The 21610-nt window shown below is 36.3% G+C and overlaps 1 protein-coding gene and 1 long non-coding RNA gene across 3 annotated transcripts; one reads left to right on the plus strand and one right to left on the minus strand.

Moving 5' to 3' along the window:
* Window positions 1-1864: 1864 nt before the first annotated feature.
* On the minus strand, window positions 1865-21567 carry ripk3 (receptor-interacting serine-threonine kinase 3). Of its 2 annotated transcripts, XM_055007738.1 has the most exons (14): window positions 21427-21567; window positions 18804-18960; window positions 16281-16444; window positions 16043-16211; window positions 15085-15240; window positions 12763-12911; window positions 11485-11534; window positions 8837-8998; window positions 8661-8743; window positions 8470-8533; window positions 8312-8370; window positions 5172-5220; window positions 4893-5065; window positions 1865-3265 (listed from the first exon to the last, which is right to left on the minus strand). In XM_055007738.1, the coding sequence occupies exons 3-14, from the start codon at window positions 16436-16438 to the stop codon at window positions 3092-3094; spliced, it is 1446 nt and encodes a 481-aa protein (XP_054863713.1). In that variant the 5' UTR covers window positions 16439-16444; window positions 18804-18960; window positions 21427-21567; the 3' UTR covers window positions 1865-3091. The 2 variants fall into 2 exon arrangements, with proteins under 2 accessions (XP_054863713.1, XP_054863714.1); XM_055007739.1 differs by lacking the exons at window positions 18804-18960; window positions 21427-21567 and adding an exon at window positions 18558-18794.
* On the plus strand, window positions 6903-16299 carry LOC129348140 (uncharacterized). The gene is made up of 3 exons (XR_008600602.1): window positions 6903-7637; window positions 15097-15258; window positions 15957-16299. It is a non-coding gene; the product is annotated as an uncharacterized LOC129348140 (long non-coding RNA).
* Window positions 21568-21610: the final 43 nt, after the last annotated feature.

Below are 21610 nucleotides of genomic sequence, written 5' to 3' on the forward strand. Positions count from 1 at the left end.
ATCACAGAATAAAAGCATTAATTTATATGTTAACCATAAAATAACATAAAAATAATTCATGGTTGTTGAAGGTTTTCACATGATTTCTCATTTTTGCTGCTACACACATAAAATAACAATAATTCAACCTTTAAATTCATTATTTAGTCTTTAAAAGTTGCTTCTTGTTGGAAGAAGAACCTGTTTTAAGTAACACAGGACACAGAAGATGAAGCGAAAAGCAGCAGCGCCACCTACAGACAGGTGAAGTTCACAACAAAGACGGTTCCTGCCTAAAGGAGAATAAAAGTCAGAGGGAACTGAATCTGATCAACATTTTTTAATAAAAGCAACATCTGGTAGGTAAATTTAATTTACTATTCAATATTCTATTCATTTAATATTCGTCTCAATAAATTCTGGACTTTTCAAGTCTCTTGGAATAAAACAAAGAAAAACACAATCAGCTCTCTGTCCACTCGGTGCAGTCCAGACTTTTGTCGTTTTGTTTCTGTTTTTTGTCGCTTTGTAACTTTTTTGTCAAGTTTTTTGTTTTGTGTCCTTTGTCAAATTTTTGTCATTCTGAGTCCCATTTTTGCTATATTTGTTTTGTCTGACATTTGATCATAAAGTAAAATACTATATAATTCTGTTGCAGATGAATAAATGTTGTGTTCCTTTGTAGACACACTGTGATCTGGAAGTTGTAATGTGTAAATGATAAACTGAGGCTGAATGTTGTTGAAATTGAATGTAATTGAATTTATTTTCTTCAGAACTTTCGGGCTTTTCCTGATGTTTTTTAAAGGAAACATTCAGAGCTGTGGTTGTTTATAGGTTATTATGCTGTGATTTTACTGGTCACTGGAGATCAAACTGGGCTGAATGTGGAACCTGAACTAAAATGAGTTTGACACCTCTGGTTTAAGCGTTTCTGTGAACTTCTGTTATAATTAATGTGTAAATTCTAGAAAAATCTTCTGAGCACCAAATTCTAATCAGTTCAAAAAAGATAGAAATTCCCTCCCAACACCGCTGGTCACTTAAACTGGTAATTAGTTCATTGACCGATTTTATAATTGACGATTTCCTGCAATTCTTCAATTTAGATTAAATTCAGTCCATCTTGTCAGTTTGACGTGTCAAAAAAACAATAGAAACCAGAGAAAAGCAGCAAAGTTTCACATCTAAGGAGAACTTTTTGACATTTTTGCTTTAAAAATCATTTGTCAACTCTGTGATATTCACCGTGAGATTAAAAAAAAGAGATTAAATCCTGTTAAAAAATGAAGAAAGAATTTATTGCAAAACATCAAAGAACTGTAATTAAAACAACATTGCAGTACAAATACAGAATTACAGAAGGGATCAGTAATTTTATTTAACTTTAACTGTATTTAACTTAAATTATATAGTGTATGTAAAAAGAAAAGCACCAAATCTGTGTTCATCCGCTGCTGAAAATAGACCCAAAAACATAATTTTTGTTGTTATTTAACAGATTTTTCTTTATTTATAAGCATAAAATAATAACTTGCCTTTAAATGTCAAATAAGTTGCACAAAATTGTTATTTTCAAGCAAAACCTTCAAGTAAAAATTCATTAGGAATAGTTTTGGTCATCTTTATGGTTATTTTATAGATTTTTCTTTATTTATAACCATACAATAATAATAATAATAATAATAATAATAATAATAATAATAATAATAATAATAAATGTCCTCATCAAAAAATCATATTTCAAAAATTTAATATTTTAAATATTTTTTAAAAATTGTTATTTGAAAGAAAAATTAAAACACTAAGGAGTGAAAAATGACCATAATAATAATAATAATAATAATAATAATAATAATAATAATAATAATAATAATGATGATGATGATGATGATGAATTGATTTTAATTGTATTTGTCTAATTGTTATTTTACAGTTGTTCTTTTTGATAAAACTACAGTGAGCAGATGTTTTAGGAAATAGTTTTTAAAGATTTACAGAAAAAAGAAAACACTTGTAGATTTACCCAGTAGATGAAAAGTAAACAAACACCAGATTCCTTTTTTTAAGATACAAGATTTTATGCCAAACAATACGACAAATAAAATATTTCATTATTTGTTCCTGAACTTCACTGAAGCTACGCTTCGTTTTGACTGGGTGAAATATTCAACACTGACATGCCGTTTAATGCACACCTGAGTTACAATTCAACCTTTTTTCTTTTAGAAAATCCATTTTTAATAAATGTACAATAATAAAATAAAAACTTTCTTGGCTGCACTCACAAAAGTACCATGAAGTGACCAAATTAATGCATAAAAACACACATATACACAGTATATCTGGAGTATTTCAGAGCACATGAAGGTGAATGAATTAAAATAATGAGCTTCTGTCACTTTTTAATGTGCGTTTTAGGTTAAAATGAACCCAAAATGCACCAGAGAACAGGTTTTAAAGCACATATTGAGCCGTTCTGAATAATAGTCAGTGTGTTCAGGCATTTTTTGGCGCCTGACGGTGAGCTGGCTCCATTTGTTGGTGAAAAAGATGAAACCATATGAGCAGACTTGGCTCATGTTCATGTTGCTGATGAGGCAGAAGGGAGGTGTGAGGTGTTACTGGGCTCAAACTGTCCAACAAAAGCAGAAAAAAATTTTAAAAATACATTTTTTGTACTAAAATGCCTCCTGAATCCTGCTCAGACTTGAAAAACAACATAAGAACAAAAGTATTAAAAATAAAAGCAGCTCAGTCAAGCATTCGGAGAGAAAAAAAATAAAATTAAGGCTGCAAACGTTGGTCGGGTCCTCGCATCCTTGCTGAGGAGCTAATCCAAGCATGTCCACCAGGTGGTGCTGTAACTGAGAGTGTATTTCAGCCTATGGATGTTATGAGGGCTGGACTCTGATCAAATATGTAAAGTTTGAGGCAGACTGATGCATGTACAGGCCCGTCAGACAACACTTCCTGTGTCCTAAAGTGGGAGCAGAGTTTCTGCAATTTAAAAAGACAGACTAAGAATGAAAATGTTGAACCCCTGGGTTTCAAAGATCTTTGCACCATTCGGTGCTCGGACCCTAAATAAAGAAAGTTGAGAACTCTTCGATCACTGAGGCGCTGTCGGGTGTCGCTTCCTCCTCTCAGAGAAGTAGGCGGCATCGCAGATATGCATTGTGTTGTTGTTGCCAATCTGGACTCCGACCCCGTTGCTGATGTTGATGTTAACGTTCCTCGCTGGGGACGGATGGTCGGAGAAAGTGCCGGGGCTGGAGAGCTGACGCTGCTCAGAGGAGGAAAAACAGCAGGAATGTCAATAAACCAGCAAATATGTCCTACAATTTAATAAATGATGTTATGTGTGGAGGGGCTGCACAGTGGCATAGTGGTTAGCACTTTCGCCTTGCAGCAAGAAGATCCCTGGTTTGCGTCCCGGCTTTCCCGGGATCTTTCTGCATGGAGTTTGCATGTTCTCCCTGTGCATGCGTGGGTTTTCTCCGGGTACTCCGGCTTCCTCCCACAGTCCAAAAATATGCTGAGGTTAATTGATCATTCTAAATTGCCCGTAGGTGTGAATGTGAGAGTGATTGTTTGTCTCTGTATGTAGCCCTGTGACAGACTGGTGACCTGTCTAGGGTGTCCCCTGCCTTCACCTGAGTCAGCTGGGATAGACTCCAGCCCCCCCATGACCCTAGTGAGGATTAAGCAGTGTATAGATAATGGATGGATGGATGGATGTTATGTGTGGAAATAATCAGCAGCTTTTGTCTTTGCTTTTGTCCTCAAATATCAAATAAGTTGCACAAAATTTAAATTTTCAAGCAAATTTTGAGGTAAAAATGAATTAAAAGTAGCTTTTAATAGTCATTTTTACCCTCAAAATAATAACTTTTGCCCTCAAATGTCAAATAAGTTGCACAAAATTTGTTATTTTCAAGCAAAACATTGAAGTAAAAATTAATTTAGGAGTTAATTTTTACTGTTATTTTACACATTTTTCTATATTTATAAAGATAAAATAATAATAAAGAATGTCTACATGAAAAAAATCCACATTTCAGAAATTATATATTATTTTCTATATTTAAAAAATTGTGTTATTTGAAATACAAATTACAATACCAAGGAGTGAAAAATGGCCAAAAACTGAAAAGAAAATTTATTTTATTTGTATTTTTCCTGTTTTGTTGAATCACATATAATACCTGATAAAACAAAAAAAATTAATAAAAAAATGCAATCATATTACATAAAATCACAGAATAAAAGCATTATTTTACACTAGCCATATAATAATAATAATAATGTCCACATTAAAAATTATAATTTTTTTTTACATTTCATTGAAAAAAATTACATGACATACTGTATTTAGAAAAAAATATTTTTTTTAATTGTAATAATTGCAAATTTATTAATAGTTGATTGTATTTAATGGATAAATTATAATATCAAGGATTGAAAAATGACCATAAAAAATAAAAATGGAAACAGATTTATATTGTATTGGAAATGCCACTCATTTTTTCACATTTAAAAAAAGCTTTTTTTTTTTTTTTTTTTACATTTGACTGTAAAATTACATGATTTACTGTATTTAAATACGCAAAAGAAAAATAAATATTGTAAAGTTACAGATATTTGATGTTATTTGAAAAGAAAAAAGATTTTAAATTGTATTTTTTTAAACTGTGTACTGCTTTTAGAAGAATAGAATTATTTGGAGCCATTCTGGTTCTAATTCTGAACACATATTTTTAAATTACTGACCTCAGGCTCCTGGTTTTGTGTTCTGCCTCCTAAAGTTTGGGTTAACATCTCTTTAGAACTCCACATCTAGTCAGACAGGAAGTACCTCTTCCTCTCCAGTGTGAGGTGTGTTTTACCTCCTGCAGAGCTCATAAACCCACCTGATAGTGCTGCAGGTCTTCCTTCAGGAAGCTTTTCGCTGCTCTTCCTTTAGCCGAGCGGCTGGTGGAAGGCGACGATGGAGACGAGTGAATGGGATGAACAGAGGACGGCTTCAGTCTGCTGTCTGCTGGACTAACCCGGCCATGAAACGGACCAGCAGGAGGAGGTGAAGCTGAAAGGAAAGACATTTATTACCTGCAGACGATTGGTTTGAGCTTTGATCTGAAGCTAAACTGCTCCTGAGCCGCTTCCTGTGTCAGCAACAACCTCCTTCTTACCTCTGAGTTTTGTCTTCTCTCTGTGGTTTGTGAAACCGTCAGCCATTTCCTGCAACCAGAAGATGTACAAGTTCAGTCTGTGGTTGTTTATGAGATAAATCAAACCTCTAAGCTGAAGATAAAGGAGAACAAAGAGCAACAGCTCAAAGTTCAATAGTGCAGTTTCAAATAAAAACCCTGTATAGAACTAATCGCTGCATCTTTCCGATGAAAACAGTGAGGTTTTAGTGAAAACACACGACATTATAGTCAACAATAGCACTCATTTACACATTAAACACGGTGCATGTACGTTAGCTGAAGCTATGTAGCATCACAGCTAAAAGTTGCTACTGGATGCACAGAGCAGGAAACAGTGAAAGAAAATAACTGGTTTGGTTAATCCAGAGATGGACAAAACAAACAAACTAATCAATTGGAAATGTTTCTTATTTGAAAAGTTTTTTAAGGGAAACACAACTCAAGCCTGATTTGCCGTTTTACAGGGAATTATGTGTTGGACCGTTTCTCATGTGACACGCTTTCTCGTGGCCTGGAGAGAAAGATTTCCTCCCAAAAAATAGTTTTTTCACAAATTATCATATGTTAATGTAGCAATACTCGCCAGCTTTATATTACTTTCAGAAAAAGTTTCCATCTATACAGATTAGACTAACCTATTTAGCATCAAAAGTAGCCCGAAAAGTGCATTAAACCTGCGTTCTTTCAAGCATCCAGCAGGGGGCGACTACAAAAGAAGTCAGATTGTATAGAAGTCTAAGAGAAAATGACCCAAATTCTCACCTCAGTAAACATTTTCCTAATGAGTTTTTGGTGTCAGCTGCTAGATTTAAGTCTCCTTCAATATACTATGATGTTTATTTAGTAAATTCTGGTGCAGTTTAGAAGAAAATAGATGATAAAAACAGGTATGTTGCAAGGCAGGGTTCCCTATCTGCATAGTCCCTTCTAATTTCAAAAATCCAGGAGGTCAAAATACCTGACTTGAAGACAATAATACACAAATTAGTTTAAAAACAGTCTCATTACTAGGAGGACAAGACACATTTTGAATTTTAAAGCCTCTTATACATTATACTGCTCACTAAGTTTGGGTTAACATAAAATACCACATTACATATATTTATTTTCTCTTTTGCCTTTATGCAATCTGTTATGTCTGAAACTATTTTCTTTTTTGTTTTAAATATGTGGCGTCTCTGTGGCTACGTCCATCTTTTATATTGTGTCTATTCAGGAAAGTCTCAAAGTGTTGAACTTCACCAATCAGCTCCGTCCATCTGCTTCTATTCACCATTTAATTCTAAAACTAAATACATCTTTAAATGTACCTTCTATAAGCGTTGGATCCAAACTTTACACACTGTATTGAGGCTTTTATAGTTTCTGTGTTTATCACTTCCTGTTAAAATTCCCCTGATGCAGCAGCAAGTGATACGTACAATGCTTCCCCATGGCAGGAAAAAAAACAAAAAAAAAATGGTGTAGAAAACAGCAGCGTGGGCCAATCTGTGGCAAAGTGTAGCCCCGTTGAGAATAGGGCACTTAATTATATTAATAGCCTTAAAAAGTTATTAGGTTTTATGTAAAAATTTGTTAAACTAAAAGTAATTGAGTTAACTAAAACATTAAAATAGTTAATTCAGGTTAATTTTCTGTAAACTCAATGGTTATTTACATCGTTGAAATAAACTGTATAGGAAAGAATGTGTGTGTGTGTGTGGTTGATCTAACTAATTATATTTAGTGGAAGAGAATGAAAAAACAGACTACTCCTTTTAATTTGCAGTTAACTGTTTATTGGTCAAGGGTTAAAGGTCAAGTTGTTTTTTCTGTGTGGGGATTGGTCGGGAGTGAGGAAGAGACCGTTAGGGGGCGGGAGGAAGAAACGTGAGATGTACGTTGGGAGAGCAGAGCCAAAGGGTGAAGGGAGAGGAGCTCTGGAAGCTGAACCAGGTTTTAAGAATCCGAGTTTCTATTGACTGGATTTACTCAGTACATCTTATGTTTTGCCTTGTTAACTGTGTGTAGTTAACGACTGCAGAGGCACAGATGTTGTTTTCTGTCCGAATGAGAAAAAACGGGAGATTGTGTGTGAGCGGGTTCAAGCTAACCGCTAAAGCTAACGGCTAAGCTACTGCAGGCGAGCGTTGTCTGGGCTTGAGTGGACTTTGAACTGGACAGACGGAGGTGCTTCTGGATGAGGAGTTACCGGGATGAGGAGTTATCTGCCTCTCCTCTGACCGTTTCTTTTCCTGAGACATTGGATTATTCGTCGGCTGGCTGCTGACTTTTCAGACACAGAGCTGTGAACGCCATGACGTGGATTCTGCTAACTGCTAACTGTGAGTTTGCTGACCGGAGATCAACGCCGCTGTGGGGATTTCGTGGGCTGCTTCCTGTGATCATCGTGGGTTTTCTACTCTGCACCTGGACTACGGCGAACAGCTGGAGATCGACACACAGGTCTGCAACGTCTTGGGGTTGGTGTGAGTGTATGTGTGGATCCACAACTTAATGAACAATATTTGGTATTTAGTACACGTTTGTTGTCACATAGAAGAACATTTCAGTGACATATTTGAAGGCGTTCCTTTCTAAGTTTGTTTGAGATAAACTTAAATATTTAAAGAGAGATGTTTGTGTTATTAATTTAATTTCAAGGGAAGGTATTTAGTTCGAAAGGTATTATTTTGAGTTATTTTGTGTTTAAAAATTATCAAATGGAAGGGGATATATTTGTTTGCTATTTTATTTAAAACGCTGAATTAAAGTATTTTTATTTCACTCAACTATAACCAAGTTGTTGGGGGTCAGTTACTGCAATTAGCATGTAGGAACTGTGGATAGACCTAAAGGTTTGAAGTCTTGTATGCAAGGTAAGTCTACTCCACATCAGGTAAACCTTAGGGTAGCTACCTTTAGTAGTACGAACCCAAACACCCCAGTATCCTAAATTACCACTACTTCTAGAAAGTCATCATAGTCTTAAATTACAGGTGCTGGGGTGCTACAAAAGAAAACTAAAATGTAAATGTCTTCTCAGGTTTCAGACAAACATTTTCATCAGCTGTTCGCTCTGAAGATGGGAAACTGATGGAGTTTTTAAGCAAATTTTTCTCGAATTTCCTCAACCTCACCTGAACCGGCGACGGCCCCGTCGGCACGTTGTCGCTCCCAGCCGGACCTCTGAAACTCACTGCAAAAAGATAAAAAACAAGACAAAAATGTTAAACTGGTGCACCCAACGGCCACTGGTGTGTATAAACGTGTTCGCAGGTGTAATAACAGCACACGCCTGAAGCTTCAGTAACTCCAACTCTCTGCATCCGACGTCTTAAGTCGTCGTCTTCTTTTCTGCTCTGGAAAGAGGAAGGGAGAGTGAGATCAGGCCGTGACGTACAATCAGAGTAAAAAGAGTGATTTGCTGCATCATGTCTGAATTTTCACATCATCTCAGGGTGACTTGGGTGGACAGGAAGCCCTCACCAGTTGATCCTGCACTTGACGGACAGCCTCTAAAAGCGCATGTTTGTGCATCTTAAACAGCTCCTCCGTCATGGTTGCGCACTCTGCAGTTAGATAGTCGTACGAACACAGCGTGAGCCCACATATCTGACAGGCACTCGCTGGTGTCTTTAAGTTCTGTCAGGTCGCGTTCTTACCAAAGCTGGACGGTCTTTCTGAGGGTATTCCCGACCAGCATTTCATCATGAGCTCCATCAGCACCGACAGACCTGCACATCCTGCAGCCTGACGTCTGATTTCATCCAGCAACGGCCGGTCGCCCCGAGGGATACGGAATTTCACGACGCTGGAGAAAGCATCTATCAGAGGAAAGATTAAACAGTGTTAGAGGAAACTGACGAACACTGTGCCAAGCAGAAAATGTGTTTATATTCAAGGATTAAGTGCATTATATTTTATACAGTACAGTGAAAAAGTATGTGGCCCCTTGCAGAAATCTTCTACTTTTGCATATTTGTAACTTAAATGTTCCAGATCAAACTTATTTTAATGTAAGATGAAGATAACCCAAGAAAACACAAAATGCAGTTTTCAGAAGATGATTTCATTTTTTGAAGGAAAAGTCCTGTCCAACCCATCTTGCCTCGTGAAAAAGTAATTGCCCCCTTAGTGGCAAATCAACCTAATTCATTCATCAGTTGGGTTCAGTTTCTCCATCCACACTCACATATGATTACTGCCAGGCTTGTTGAACCTAAACATCACTAAATAGAACCTGTCTTCATTGTGAAGTAGCTAAAGGCTCTGAAAAAGCAGCACATGATGCCACGTTCTAAAGAGATTCAAGAACAGATGAGGAACAAAGTCATTGACATTCATCAGTCTGGAGGGTTCCAAAGCCATTGCTGAGGCTCTGGGACTCCAGAGAACCACAGTGAGAGACATTATCCACAAATGGAGAAACATGGAACAGTGGAGAACCTTCCCAGGAGTGGACCAACCACCAACATTTCTCCAAGAGCATCGACATCTAATCCAGGAGGTCTAAGAAGAACCCAGAGGAACATCTACAGATCTGCAGACCTCACTGGCCTCAGTTAAGGTCCGTCTACATGATTCCACAATAAGGAAGACTCTGGGAGGAAATGGATCCATGGGAGAGTTGGAAGGATCAAACCACTACTGACCAAAAAGAACATAAAGGTTCATCTGGTATTTTCAACATCCTGTGGACTGATGAGTCAGAGGTGGAACTTTCTGGAGGACATGGGTCCATTCCATCTGGTGTAAAGCTAGTACTGCATTCCACAAGAAGAACATGATACCAAAAACAAGACAAAGACCCAAAGACCACAAGCAAGTCCATCTGTGAGTGGCTCAGAAAGAACTAAATGAAGGTTCTGGAGTCAAAGTCTGGACTTGAATCTAATTGAGATTCTGTGACAAGACCTTAAGAGGACAGTTCATGATCTAAAACCATCTAATGTGACTGAATTCAAACTATTCTACAGAGAAGAGTAGACCAGAATTCCTCCATGGTGATGGAAAAGACTGATCACAAGCTGGAACAAACATTTAACTCATGCTACCAAGGGCCCAAACTAGGTTCAAGGGGGCAATTACTTTTTCATATAGGGTTTCAATAAATCTTTAATAAATCATCATTTAAAAACTGCATTCTGTGGTTTGCGGGCTATCTCTGTCTAATATTCAATAAATATAAACATTAGTTTCATGATTTGGAACATTTAAGTGTGAGAAATATGCAACAATACAAGATTTAGTTTTTCCATAGCACTGTATTTGGAATATAAAAAAAATGTCAATCAATTAATCAGTCAGACTTAATTTACATAGAACATTTCACACAAATACGATGCAACACAAAATGTTTGACAGATAATAGAAATAAAAATGCAGTTAAACAGTACAAACAACCCCCAGAGTCATGTTAGAAATAAAGGACATAAAGGCCATCTTATATAACACGTTCAATGAGATAAATAGATTTTAAAAATTAAATATCTGTTATTAAAGTAGAGACAGAAGTCAAAGATTATGACAACAGAATGAGAAATTATAAAACTGAAGTAATAAACTGAACGTTAGATAGATTAAAATATATAAATAAGTGAAAAAATGGAGAAATCAGTAATTAAAATGAATTCTAAGAAGAGTAATAAACAAATAAAAGCAATCAAAACCCTGAGTAAGAAGTCTTAAAAAAATATCAACAAATGACTTGAAGTGAGAGTTTTCACTCAACTCTTCAGTTTCCCCAAGCTTCTTAGAAGAGTTTGTGTTTTTTTTCACATGATAACTACAGTTTCTGGCGAAGTTTCATCATCTCTCTGTCTGTTGTTTTGAGCAAATAATCTCTAGTAAGTTGGCTTCATGCTCCACAGCATGCAGAGAAAGACCGAATGAATATAACACAGCATTTAGTGTCAAAAAAGTCAAAACACTTCCTACAGGAAACACCAGAAACAGGATGTTATAGCTGGATGTCGACCAAACTCGAAAAGGTGACAGTAAACTCATTGTTCTGTCCCCCAGAAATGTACAAAAACCTGTTAAACTGCCTCAAGTTATAAAAATACACTTTATGTAGCCCTTGATGGATTAAAAATCTACAAATCTAAAGTTATTCTTTTTTAAAATGTTGAATTAACAATTTAAACTATAAAATAAAGTACATTTAAAACACTTGTCAGAAGTGTCCTTGTTTTTGCCTCTTTTTTGTGTATTTTCAGATGCTTGGCTGCAGGTTCTGGGTCAGTTCTGCATTGTTGGTTGTTGCTGGGTTGAATAAATAGAAGATGTTCTGAGTATTTGTGGTACTTACGTGGATATGGTTGTTTCCCAGTGACAATGGACCACAGCAGGATGCCGTAGCTGAGAGACAAACAGATCATAAATTAGATTGTTGCTTGGCTTTTCATCTGCCTTCTTCTTAATACGCTAACAACAGCGATGCCAGAAAATGTGGAGCCAGAAGGGAAGTGATCAGTTTCTGGATGAGGAAGTCACACGGTTTAATTAGCTGCAATAAATGCTGCAGCAGGACGAATATTTCAACTTCCTACTAAGACTGAGTCTGTGTTTGACAGAATGTGTAGTGTTCTAATTGATAGTGAAAAAATAGCTCAGTAGCTAAAGGCTCTGAAAAAGCAGCACCTGATGCCTCGTTCTAAAGAGGTTCAAGAACAGATGAGGAACAAAGTCATTGACATTCATCAGTCTGGAGGGTTCCAAAGCCATTGCTGAGGCTCTGGGACTCCAGAGAACCACAGTGAGAGACATTATCCACAAATGGAGAAACATGGAACAGTGGAGAACCTTCCCAGGAGTGGACCAACCACCAACATTTCTCCAAGAGCATCGACATCTAATTCAGGAGGTCTAAGAAGAACCCAGAGGAACATTTACAGATCTGCAGACCTCACTGGCCTCAGTTAAGGTCCGTCTACATGATTCCACAATAAGTAAGACTCTGGGAGGAAATGGATCCATGGGAGAGTTGGAAGGATCAAACCACTACTGACCAGAAAGAACATAAAGGTTCATCTGGTATTTACAAAAAAACATCTGGATGATCTCCAAGACTTTAGGATAAAATCCTGTGGACTGATGAGTCAAAGGTGGAACTTTCTGGAAGACATGAGTGGCTCAGAAAGAACCAAATGAAGGTCCTGGTGTCAAAGTCTGGACTTGAATCTAATTGAGATTCTGTGACAAGACCTTAAGAGGACAGTTCATGAGCTAAAACCATCTAATGTGACTGAATTCAAACTATTCTGCAGAGAAGAGTGGAGCAGAATTACTCCATGATGGAAAAGACTGATCACAACCTGGGACAAGAGACCAACCAGTTATTAGGTTCAGGGGGGCAATTACATTTTCACAGGGTAGTACAGGTTTGTGGGTTATCTCTGTCTAATATTCAATAAACATGAATATTAGTTTGATGATCTGGAACATTTAAATGTGAGAAATATGCAATAATAGAAGATTTCTGTTGAGAGGCAAATACTTTTTCAGCTGCTAATTCCCCACTGGTGAACAGATATCCAAATGTTAATTTTAAAAGTTCATTAAAAAGTTAATTTAAAACTGGGTGTACCTGTAGATATCAGAGGCCCGTGTTGGGCAGTACGAGGTGCTAAAGGCTTCCGGTGGCATATAGTCGAGAGTTCCTCCTTCCTCCTCGCTGCCCTTCTTAGAGGTCCGTGTGCTGCTGTGGGAAATCCTGGCCAGGCCGAAGTCGGTGAGCTGCAGAGGAGAGAGAACAGAGAAAAAAATTAGCATAAAGAGAGGAAGGAGGGGGACAATAACGGTTTATTGTTTGGACAATCAGGTGATCAAGTTATTTGTTGGGTACATGTGGCTACAGAAGTAAAGTAGTAATTGTTTAGTCTTGAGCGTTCAGATCTACAGTTCATAAAAAGGTCAAAACAGACTTACTGTGGGCACATGAGAGTTTCTACAGAACTGGAGTTACTTGTGGAATCAAAAACAAACACCAAAATACTGAAATGAAACTGAATTAAGCAACCAAATTCTGAGTAAATGCACTTTTGTTTTATGGAATGTCCAGACTATGAAATTACAGAAACATTGTTCCACTAATTGCCTAACCTCTCTGTGGGGCAGCTCAGTTTAAGTCTTAAACCTTAGTTTTAATTAAAGCAGAGCTCCACATGTGACAGCATTTACAAAGAATATATACATTTAATGCACATATTGTGAATTATTTAGCATTTAACTGACTCTTTCTTATTCAAGTTTGCTTTAAAACAAGACACTAGAGCTGAATGGGGTGAAGAAATTGAAGTTTTAGATATTAACATGAAACTTTTCCAGCTGATTTCTTCAATTACAACAATTTCGTATTTCAAATTTTCTGAAATTTTATGTATGCAGATATTTGAATATTGGATAAGTCAGGTTAAAAATTCAAAATGTCGACATTAAAAGACAAAACTTTTAGCAGTAGGAATTTTGGATGTCTCTCTTTATCACTGCAGCTAGCCAAAAATCTCTTTTCTCCATGTTTTTAAGAATAAACCGTTATGTAAATCAGGCTGTGAATGATATATCAACATGGTCTCTGGAAAACACAGTTACGAATAGAACTGGAAGGTTTGGTGGGTTTAGGTGCAACTAAAGAGACACCTACATAGACTAAATGTAGTAAAATAAACACCTAAATGTGGACTTTGGAGGGTTTTTCACAAGCCAGAGAGATAAAAAACAACCCAAAAAGTCAAAATGGACCAGTACACGAAATAAATAATGATTGTATCGGTAATGTGTGACTTAAATACAAGTTCTCTTGTTGAAATATTGTTGAGTTTGTCTCTTTCACACCAGTTAGACTATTTAACTACATTTCTGTAGTATATCTCATTTCTGTTAGTCTAGTTTTCCTCCAATAAATACCCAACAAAAGATCTATTACTGCCTCATAATTCAATTTATGGTTGCAAGATATAAAAAAAACCCCAACAAATCACTGATTTAGATAAACCACAGTGCCTTGTAATTGCATCGACTTAATGATTTGTGTAAATTTAAAGTCAAATATCTGCATTCGTTGATGTAACTTAATAAAAATGGTTTGCTAATGCAATTTTTCTTCACATTGAGTTCAAGATTTCAAGTCTTAGCATGCCAGGACAATTTGAGATGGTTCAAAATGGTAATTTAAAATACCTTGGATAGGACAAAGATGGAAATGGAGATAGGGATAGAAATGGAGATGGAGATAAAGACAGAGATAGCGATAGAGATGAGATGGAGATAGGGATAGATAGTGATAGATGTAGAAATAGAGAGAAGGATAGGAATAAAGACAGATAGGGATAGATAGTGATAGATGTAGAAATAGAAGGATAAGAATAAAGACAGATAGGGATAGAGATAGAGACAGGGTTAGATATAGGGATTGACAGAGGTGGAGATAGGATTTGGATAGAGATAGAAATGAGACTAAAAAAATAAGACAAACTTTATTCCCCTTGATCCCTCACTGAGGAAATTCTGAATGAGTGTTAGGGAAAAGTCGATTCTATAAACTCAGTGTAGTTTGTTGGTTGAACGTAACTGCCTAAGAAGTCGTCATAACCCAAAGAGACTGAAGCAAATTGTTGATTTTTCAGTTGAGCCCAAATGTTGTTGTTTTTTGGAGAATACTGCAGACTGAGATCTGACCACTCTTAACCTCTGACCTTGTCTTTTTGTCACAGGCTGTGTGGTGTCAATTCAAAACTGTAAGTCTGCTAAACTGAAATCTGAAATGAAGTTTAAAAGAATCTAAAAAAAAGTTAAAGTAAGCAAGTTAAAAAGATGTGAGGTTAACAGATATCTGTCGGCGGCTCCTTGTCTCACTGGTGGTGAAGTTGCATTGTGGGTAATAATGGCCCCAGGGTTTGTTTTATCTCACCTTGGCGTTCAGAGAGGAGTCTAGCAGCACATTGCTGGGCTTCAGGTCCAGGTGAAGCAGAGCAGGAGTGAGACTGTGGAGGAAGTTGATGCCCAGAGCCACCTGGTGAACCAGCCTGAAGGCCAGCGGCCAGGGAGGGGGTCTGTTCAAGGTTTTCTGTTGGGTTGGAGGAAGGTAGATATGCATTTATAGACCTATAAATATCCTACAAACTGTCCTTCATAGTCTCCTTTTATTTTCTGTTTTATTCTGTTCTAGCACAGGATGTTCCCCCAACTTATTTCACACGTTTAAACCCAATTCACTGAGTCTTATCCTTTATGTTTAATGTAAAACACTTGTCTTTTAGAAGTAAAACTGTCTCTTCATGGCTTGGCTTGTCATAATGCCATTTACAGTGCCTTGCAAAAGTATTTGCCCCCCTACAGAGCTCTTCCATTGTTGCATATTTGTCACACTTTAATGTTTCAGATCATCAAACTAAAACACAAAATGTTGTTTTTAGATGATGATTTAGTTTTTTTGAAGGAAAAATCCTGTTCAGCCCATCTTGCCTTATGTGAGAAAGTAATTGCCCCCTAAGCTACCAATCTACCAAATTATCAAAAGGAATTTTGTGGTGTTACCTTTGTCTAATATTCAATAAATATAAATATTAGTTTGATGATTTGGGACGTATAAGTGTGAGAAATACACAAAATAGAAGATTTCTGTAAGGGGGCAAATACTTTTGCATGGTGCTGTATATACAAAAGATAGAAAAATGAGTTGATTTTAGCCACTGTTACGAAGTGATTAAACAAATGATGTCTATCATTTCATGTCTAATCTTTTAATATGTAGAACTAAATATAAATATGGTTTTATTTCAGTAAACTGAACTGAATGATTCATCAAGTCACTGGGGTTCAGCCTCTGGGAAACATGAATCCATCTAAAGGTTGCTGGAGGTTTTTACCTGCAGGGAGGCCAGTGATCCACTATCCATGAACTCCATGACCAGCCCCAGCTGTGTCCACGATTCATTGAAGGGCGGTCGGCCTTCAAAGATCCCGAGGACCTGGATAACGTACGGGTTTTTTCCCAGACACATCATCTCGACCTCACGCAGCAAAGACGAGCTGTTCCTGTGAGCATTGGTTCAGTCAGTGACTTATTTCAGTATCAGCTAACAGAAGCTACATGCTGAAACTTACCCGTCGTCGTAGCGAAGCAGCTTAATGGCCACATCGCAGCACCACCGATGGTGCCTGGCCTTGTAAATTTTTCCAAAACCGCCCTCACCAATCTCTGTCCAGCCCTTCAGGGAGGATTCTCCAATCACCACTGGAGCAGGACTGTTACTCTTAGCCATGGTTCACTGGAAGAAGAAGAAGAAGACTGCAATTAAACTATTCATCTCAGGGAGGCAGCTTGCTATCCTGGACCTTTTCTCCAAAGAGCGCCTCCGTAAGTCTCACTCAGATTAAAGGCAACTTCTACAGCTGAGCTCCTGTCCCCAGTGTTAGTCTGAGAATGTGGTGGTTTAGAAACCTGAACAGGATATTAAACATGTTGTTCTGATATTTTAGTGAATCAACATTTGTTATTAATGTCACTGTTTCTAGACATAAACTGGTATAAAGTGTCATCATTATGTTTACATCTGGTGTCCACACCACTACAGCAGGTCAGGGCCTCTAAACAGTCGACATTTGGAAATGCTGTTGACTCCAGGATTACATTTCAGCCATTATACAGTGCCATGAAAAAGTATTTGCCCCCCTACAGAAATCTTCTATTGTTGCATATTTCTCACATTTACATGTTTCAGATCATTAAACTAATATTTAGATTGATTGAATATTAGACAGAGATAACCCACAAACCATACTACCCTGTGAAAAAGTAATTGCCCCCCTGAACCTAATAACTGGTTGGTCTCTTGGCAGCAACAAGTGCAGTTAAATGTTCCAGCTTGTGATCAGTCTTTTCCATCACCATGGAGGAATTCTGCTCCACTCTTCTCTGTAGAATAGTTTGAATTCAGTCACATTAGATGGTTTTAGATCATGAATTGTCCTTTTAAAGTCTTGTCACAGAATCTCAGTTAGACTCAAGTCCAGACTTTGGTCCACTCCTGGGAAGGTTCTCCACTGTTCCATGTTTCTCCATCTGTGGATAATGTCTCTCACTGTGGTTCTCTGGAGTCCCAGAGCCTCAGCAATGGCTTTGGAACCCTCCAGACTGATGAATGTCAATGACTTTGTTCCTCATCTGTTCTTGAATCTCTTCAGAACGTGGCATCATGTGCTGCTTTTTCAGAGCCTTTAGCTACTTCACAATGAAGACAGGTTCTATTTAGTGATGTTTAGGTTCAACAAGCCTGGCAGTAATCATATGTGAGTGTGGATGGTGAAACTGAACCCAACTAATGAATAAATTTGGTCATTTGGTAGATTGGTAGCTAAGGGGGCAATTACTTTTACACATAGGGAAAGATGGGCTGGATAATAAACGAAACTGCATTTTGTGTTTTCTTGGGTTATCTTTGTCTAATATTAAAATTAGTTTGATGATCTGAAACATTTCAGTGTGACAAATATGCAAAAATATTAGATTTCTGTAGGGGGCAAATACTTTCTCACAGCACTGTATGTACTTTTGAGGATAAAGCAAAGACAAAACATCCATGTTGCTGTTAAATTCTTGGTATTTATCATGCGACTGCTTCCTGTATGCAAAAGAGGGAAGGTTGTATTGGAGCGATTCCCATCAAACGTACAAGAAGTGTTGACAGATTTGCCTTTTGCCTTTTTAATTTGAAAGCGTATTAATGTGGATGTAGCACTGGAGAAAAGCAATAAAACGCCTCTTTTGTCATTGATTAAACCCCAAAAAACTCACTGCTGTGTATCAAACTTATGTATGTAGAAGTTTCTTGTCTTAAGATGGAAATACAAATCTGCACAGACACTCGACGTAGCACAAAAACGAGCTGTAATATTGGAATAAATCAGCCGTACTGAAAGAATAATAACTAAAAAAATCCTACCGTCCCAGTCGATGGATGAATTCCTTAAGTTTGTTATGTATAAAAACCCTACAATTGTCTTGATCTATATTCCAGATGATAAAAAACACCACCAAACCCTGAAACTTTCAATCTAAATGAAACTAAAAAGCTCTAAAATAGTTGATTTGCCACTACAGGTGATGCTTTTCTCATGAAACTGTTTAGGATGTGGTACATTTATGGCTAAATTCATAAACAAAACTAAGCATATTTCAGTTTGTCATCCAATAAAAGCTTGAAATATCTCGTCTTGTGCTCTGTTGTGGCTCAGCAAGAAAAGGTCAAAGTCACAAAGTGGCACAAATGTTTTACTGGCACACCTACACAACACAACAGGAAACCACAAATATGGGTTGTTTGGCGTCCTGAGCACGCAAAGAAAAGTCCAGACTGTTGGTAAAAACACAGAAATACCTACAAAATGCAAGAATAGCCAACATCCAGCAGCTCACAGTGTTCTTTTCTTCTCTTGATGGTGAGTTATAATAAACAATAAGATCCTGAAGCTGAAGACTTAAACTCAGAAATCAACGTCTGATAGTAAAACAACAGATTCACATACTGTTCCACCGGTTCATCAGTAAAAAAGACAACGTTCGATTGAGAAAACACAACAAAGAACGCGACAAATTCACTCATACAGACTTGTAAAGACTGATCTCACCCTGAGGGATCTTCTCTTCTGCCTCATCGTCCAAGCAAAGCGACTGTAAATCCTCCCTCCTCATTCACCGGCTTTCTACTCTCTCTCTGTGAAAGCAGAAGTGAAACGTGCAGCCCAGATCCGTCCCAGAAATCCTCGTTGTACTTCTGCTTCTGGCCTACAACCAAAGAAAAAAGGCAGATTTTTAAGGTTTTACTCGACATCATGTTGATTTCATGCAGTTTAAGGGACTAAATATGAGAAATCTTTGGTTTGGACACATTTAGGAAGAGATTAAAGTGAATAAAAATGAAATATTCCAACCAGGCTTCTTCTGTTAATCTGATTTATTCATTTTAAGGTTATTTAATTCATCCTTAACCACTAAAGTGCCACAAAACCCAACCAGGTGCTTTGAAAAACAGTTTTAAAGCCGGAAATATGCTCCAAAACATGAGTCAGTTTGGCCAGCAGGAGGCACTCAGATCAGCCTGTCAGATGAATTCCAGTAAATGGGAGGATTATAAAGAATCAACACACCTTTACAGGCCCTCAACACTAAAATGTGTGCATTAATACAGGAAGAAGCTGATAATAGACACATACAAAGGTGTCTTTATGTTTGAATCTGAGTTAAATGGGAAACATAAAGCCACAGAACTAAAATAATACAGAAAATGGAATAAATGCCCAATAATAATATCATCTAAAAGCACAAATGCATAAATATTCGAAGCTGTGCAGCTCCAAACACCAACGTCTCAGACAGATCTGATGGCAGCTGGTCCAGATGTTAATATGAGAATAAAAAAAGACAGTATTTCAGGTTCTGCTACGTCAGTTTTAATCGTCATGTGTGTAATTTTGTGAGTGGAGCGGTGTGTTAGCGGTCTACACACACTTTCCACTGGTACTTAACCTTTAGTTATTGTGAATAAAATTAAAATAAAATTAAATTAGATGGAAAATTAGATTAAAATTAATTAAAATAAAATAAGACATAATGACAATAAATTAAAATGAGATCAAATAAAACAAAACAGACATTGAAATAAATTAAAATATTAAACAATATAAAGAATGTTAAAAGAAATAAAATTTAAAATAATTAAAAGTAAATAAAATTAAAAAAATAAAAGTAATATAAAATAGAAATAATTACATTAAAGAACACAAATTAAATAAATAAAAATAAAACTAAGTAAAATAAAAATAATAAAAAAGATATAAAAGTAAAACTAAATGAATTAAAGTTAGATTAAAATGAGATTAAAATGAATTAAGATAAAAATAAGATTAAATTAAAATAAATTACAATAGGCTTAAATTAAAATAAAAATAATTCTTTAAAATAAGAAATAAATGAAGTTAAAATAAACAAAAATAAAATAGAAATAAAATAATTAAATTTAAATAAACTTAATTTTTAAAAAAAAATACATAAAATAAAACAAAAAAATGTGATTAATTAAATTAAGATATGGTAATGTTTTGGCAGCAGGGGCACCAAATACTGGAAAATCTCATAAAATGCATGAACTTTCCACACTTCAAATACATCTTGTAGCATAATTTTTTTTATGAATAAACTAGATTTACATGTGTGAAAATGATCAGTGTCTGGAATTACACAAGATATCTCTCATTAAGCAAATAAATCGATGTGAAATTACAGAACCACTAATTGTTTTTCTGTTAATTGTCACTAAAATTTTATAGAATTGAAAAATATATTTACATTTTTAAACTTGAATTTAACAGTATCATGTGCGCAATAAAGGGGGAAATATTTAATTTGTGAATGTACTTAAATGTCAAAATAAAACACTTTTCTTGAAAGAAAATAGAAATCATATTTTTTATTTATTAACTCGAATTTATTGATTTATTATCTTAGTCTCTAATTTTAACTACATCAAGTAATTCATTCTATTTTTATTGTATGAATATTCTCAAGAATTTAAAAAAAATACTGAAATATCTGTAATTTTTTTTTTTTTAAAGCCCGTAAAATTCCAAAATTTTTTCTGCAGTATATTTTCCAACTCGGTTGCAAAACTGTATATTAATATTGACATAAATAAAATAACTTCCTGCAGCAGCTGAACACTGCGTTTTTTTTTAAATCATTTATTATTTTTTATTTATTTTATTTTTTGAATGTCAAACAGTAATAATCTGAATTTGTTGCACGCAGCTTTCAACTGCAGATTAACTCAGAAATTAATAATGTGCTTTTAATTTTATTGTATTATTTCTCAGATACTTGGAGGATTTGCTGACAGGAAGTGGGAGGAAACGTCTTTAAAAAGCAACAAACTCTTGTTTTTTTGTTTTTCTGGGACATTTTCTGAAACACACACACGAGTGCATTTCTAAACTGAAGCAAAGAAGAAGTGAAAAAGAGCCATCAGCAGCAGAGCTCTTTTAGTGAAGCCTCTTTGAGCCAAAACAGAAAAAAAAAACCCTCCTCTGACGTCATTGGAAACCCCCTTCATCTCCTGTGACTCTGGCAGACGTCATAGCAACATTTCTACTGATTAATTTAAACAAACAGACTTTAAATGAGCTTCTATGACGTTACCAGGTGTTTTATTGATCAGTATTTGTTTCATAAAGGCGTAATTTTGCGCAACTTTGGCACCTTTTTGGATCCACTTCGACGCACACTTGAGGCGCACCAAGCCTCCAGATGAGGCTGTCGGAGGTCAACAGCAGCTTCTCTGCCGGATCAGCTCCCTCCGTGTGTTTTTAGTTTCGGTTTGCTGCGGGGCTTTTTTCCCTCTCTCCGCCTCGGCTTCCTGCTCGTGTCCCGCCGCCGGAGGCTC

This window comes from Amphiprion ocellaris, chromosome 23 (assembly GCF_022539595.1).
Source record: "Amphiprion ocellaris isolate individual 3 ecotype Okinawa chromosome 23, ASM2253959v1, whole genome shotgun sequence".
NCBI lineage: Eukaryota > Metazoa > Chordata > Actinopteri > Pomacentridae > Amphiprion > Amphiprion ocellaris.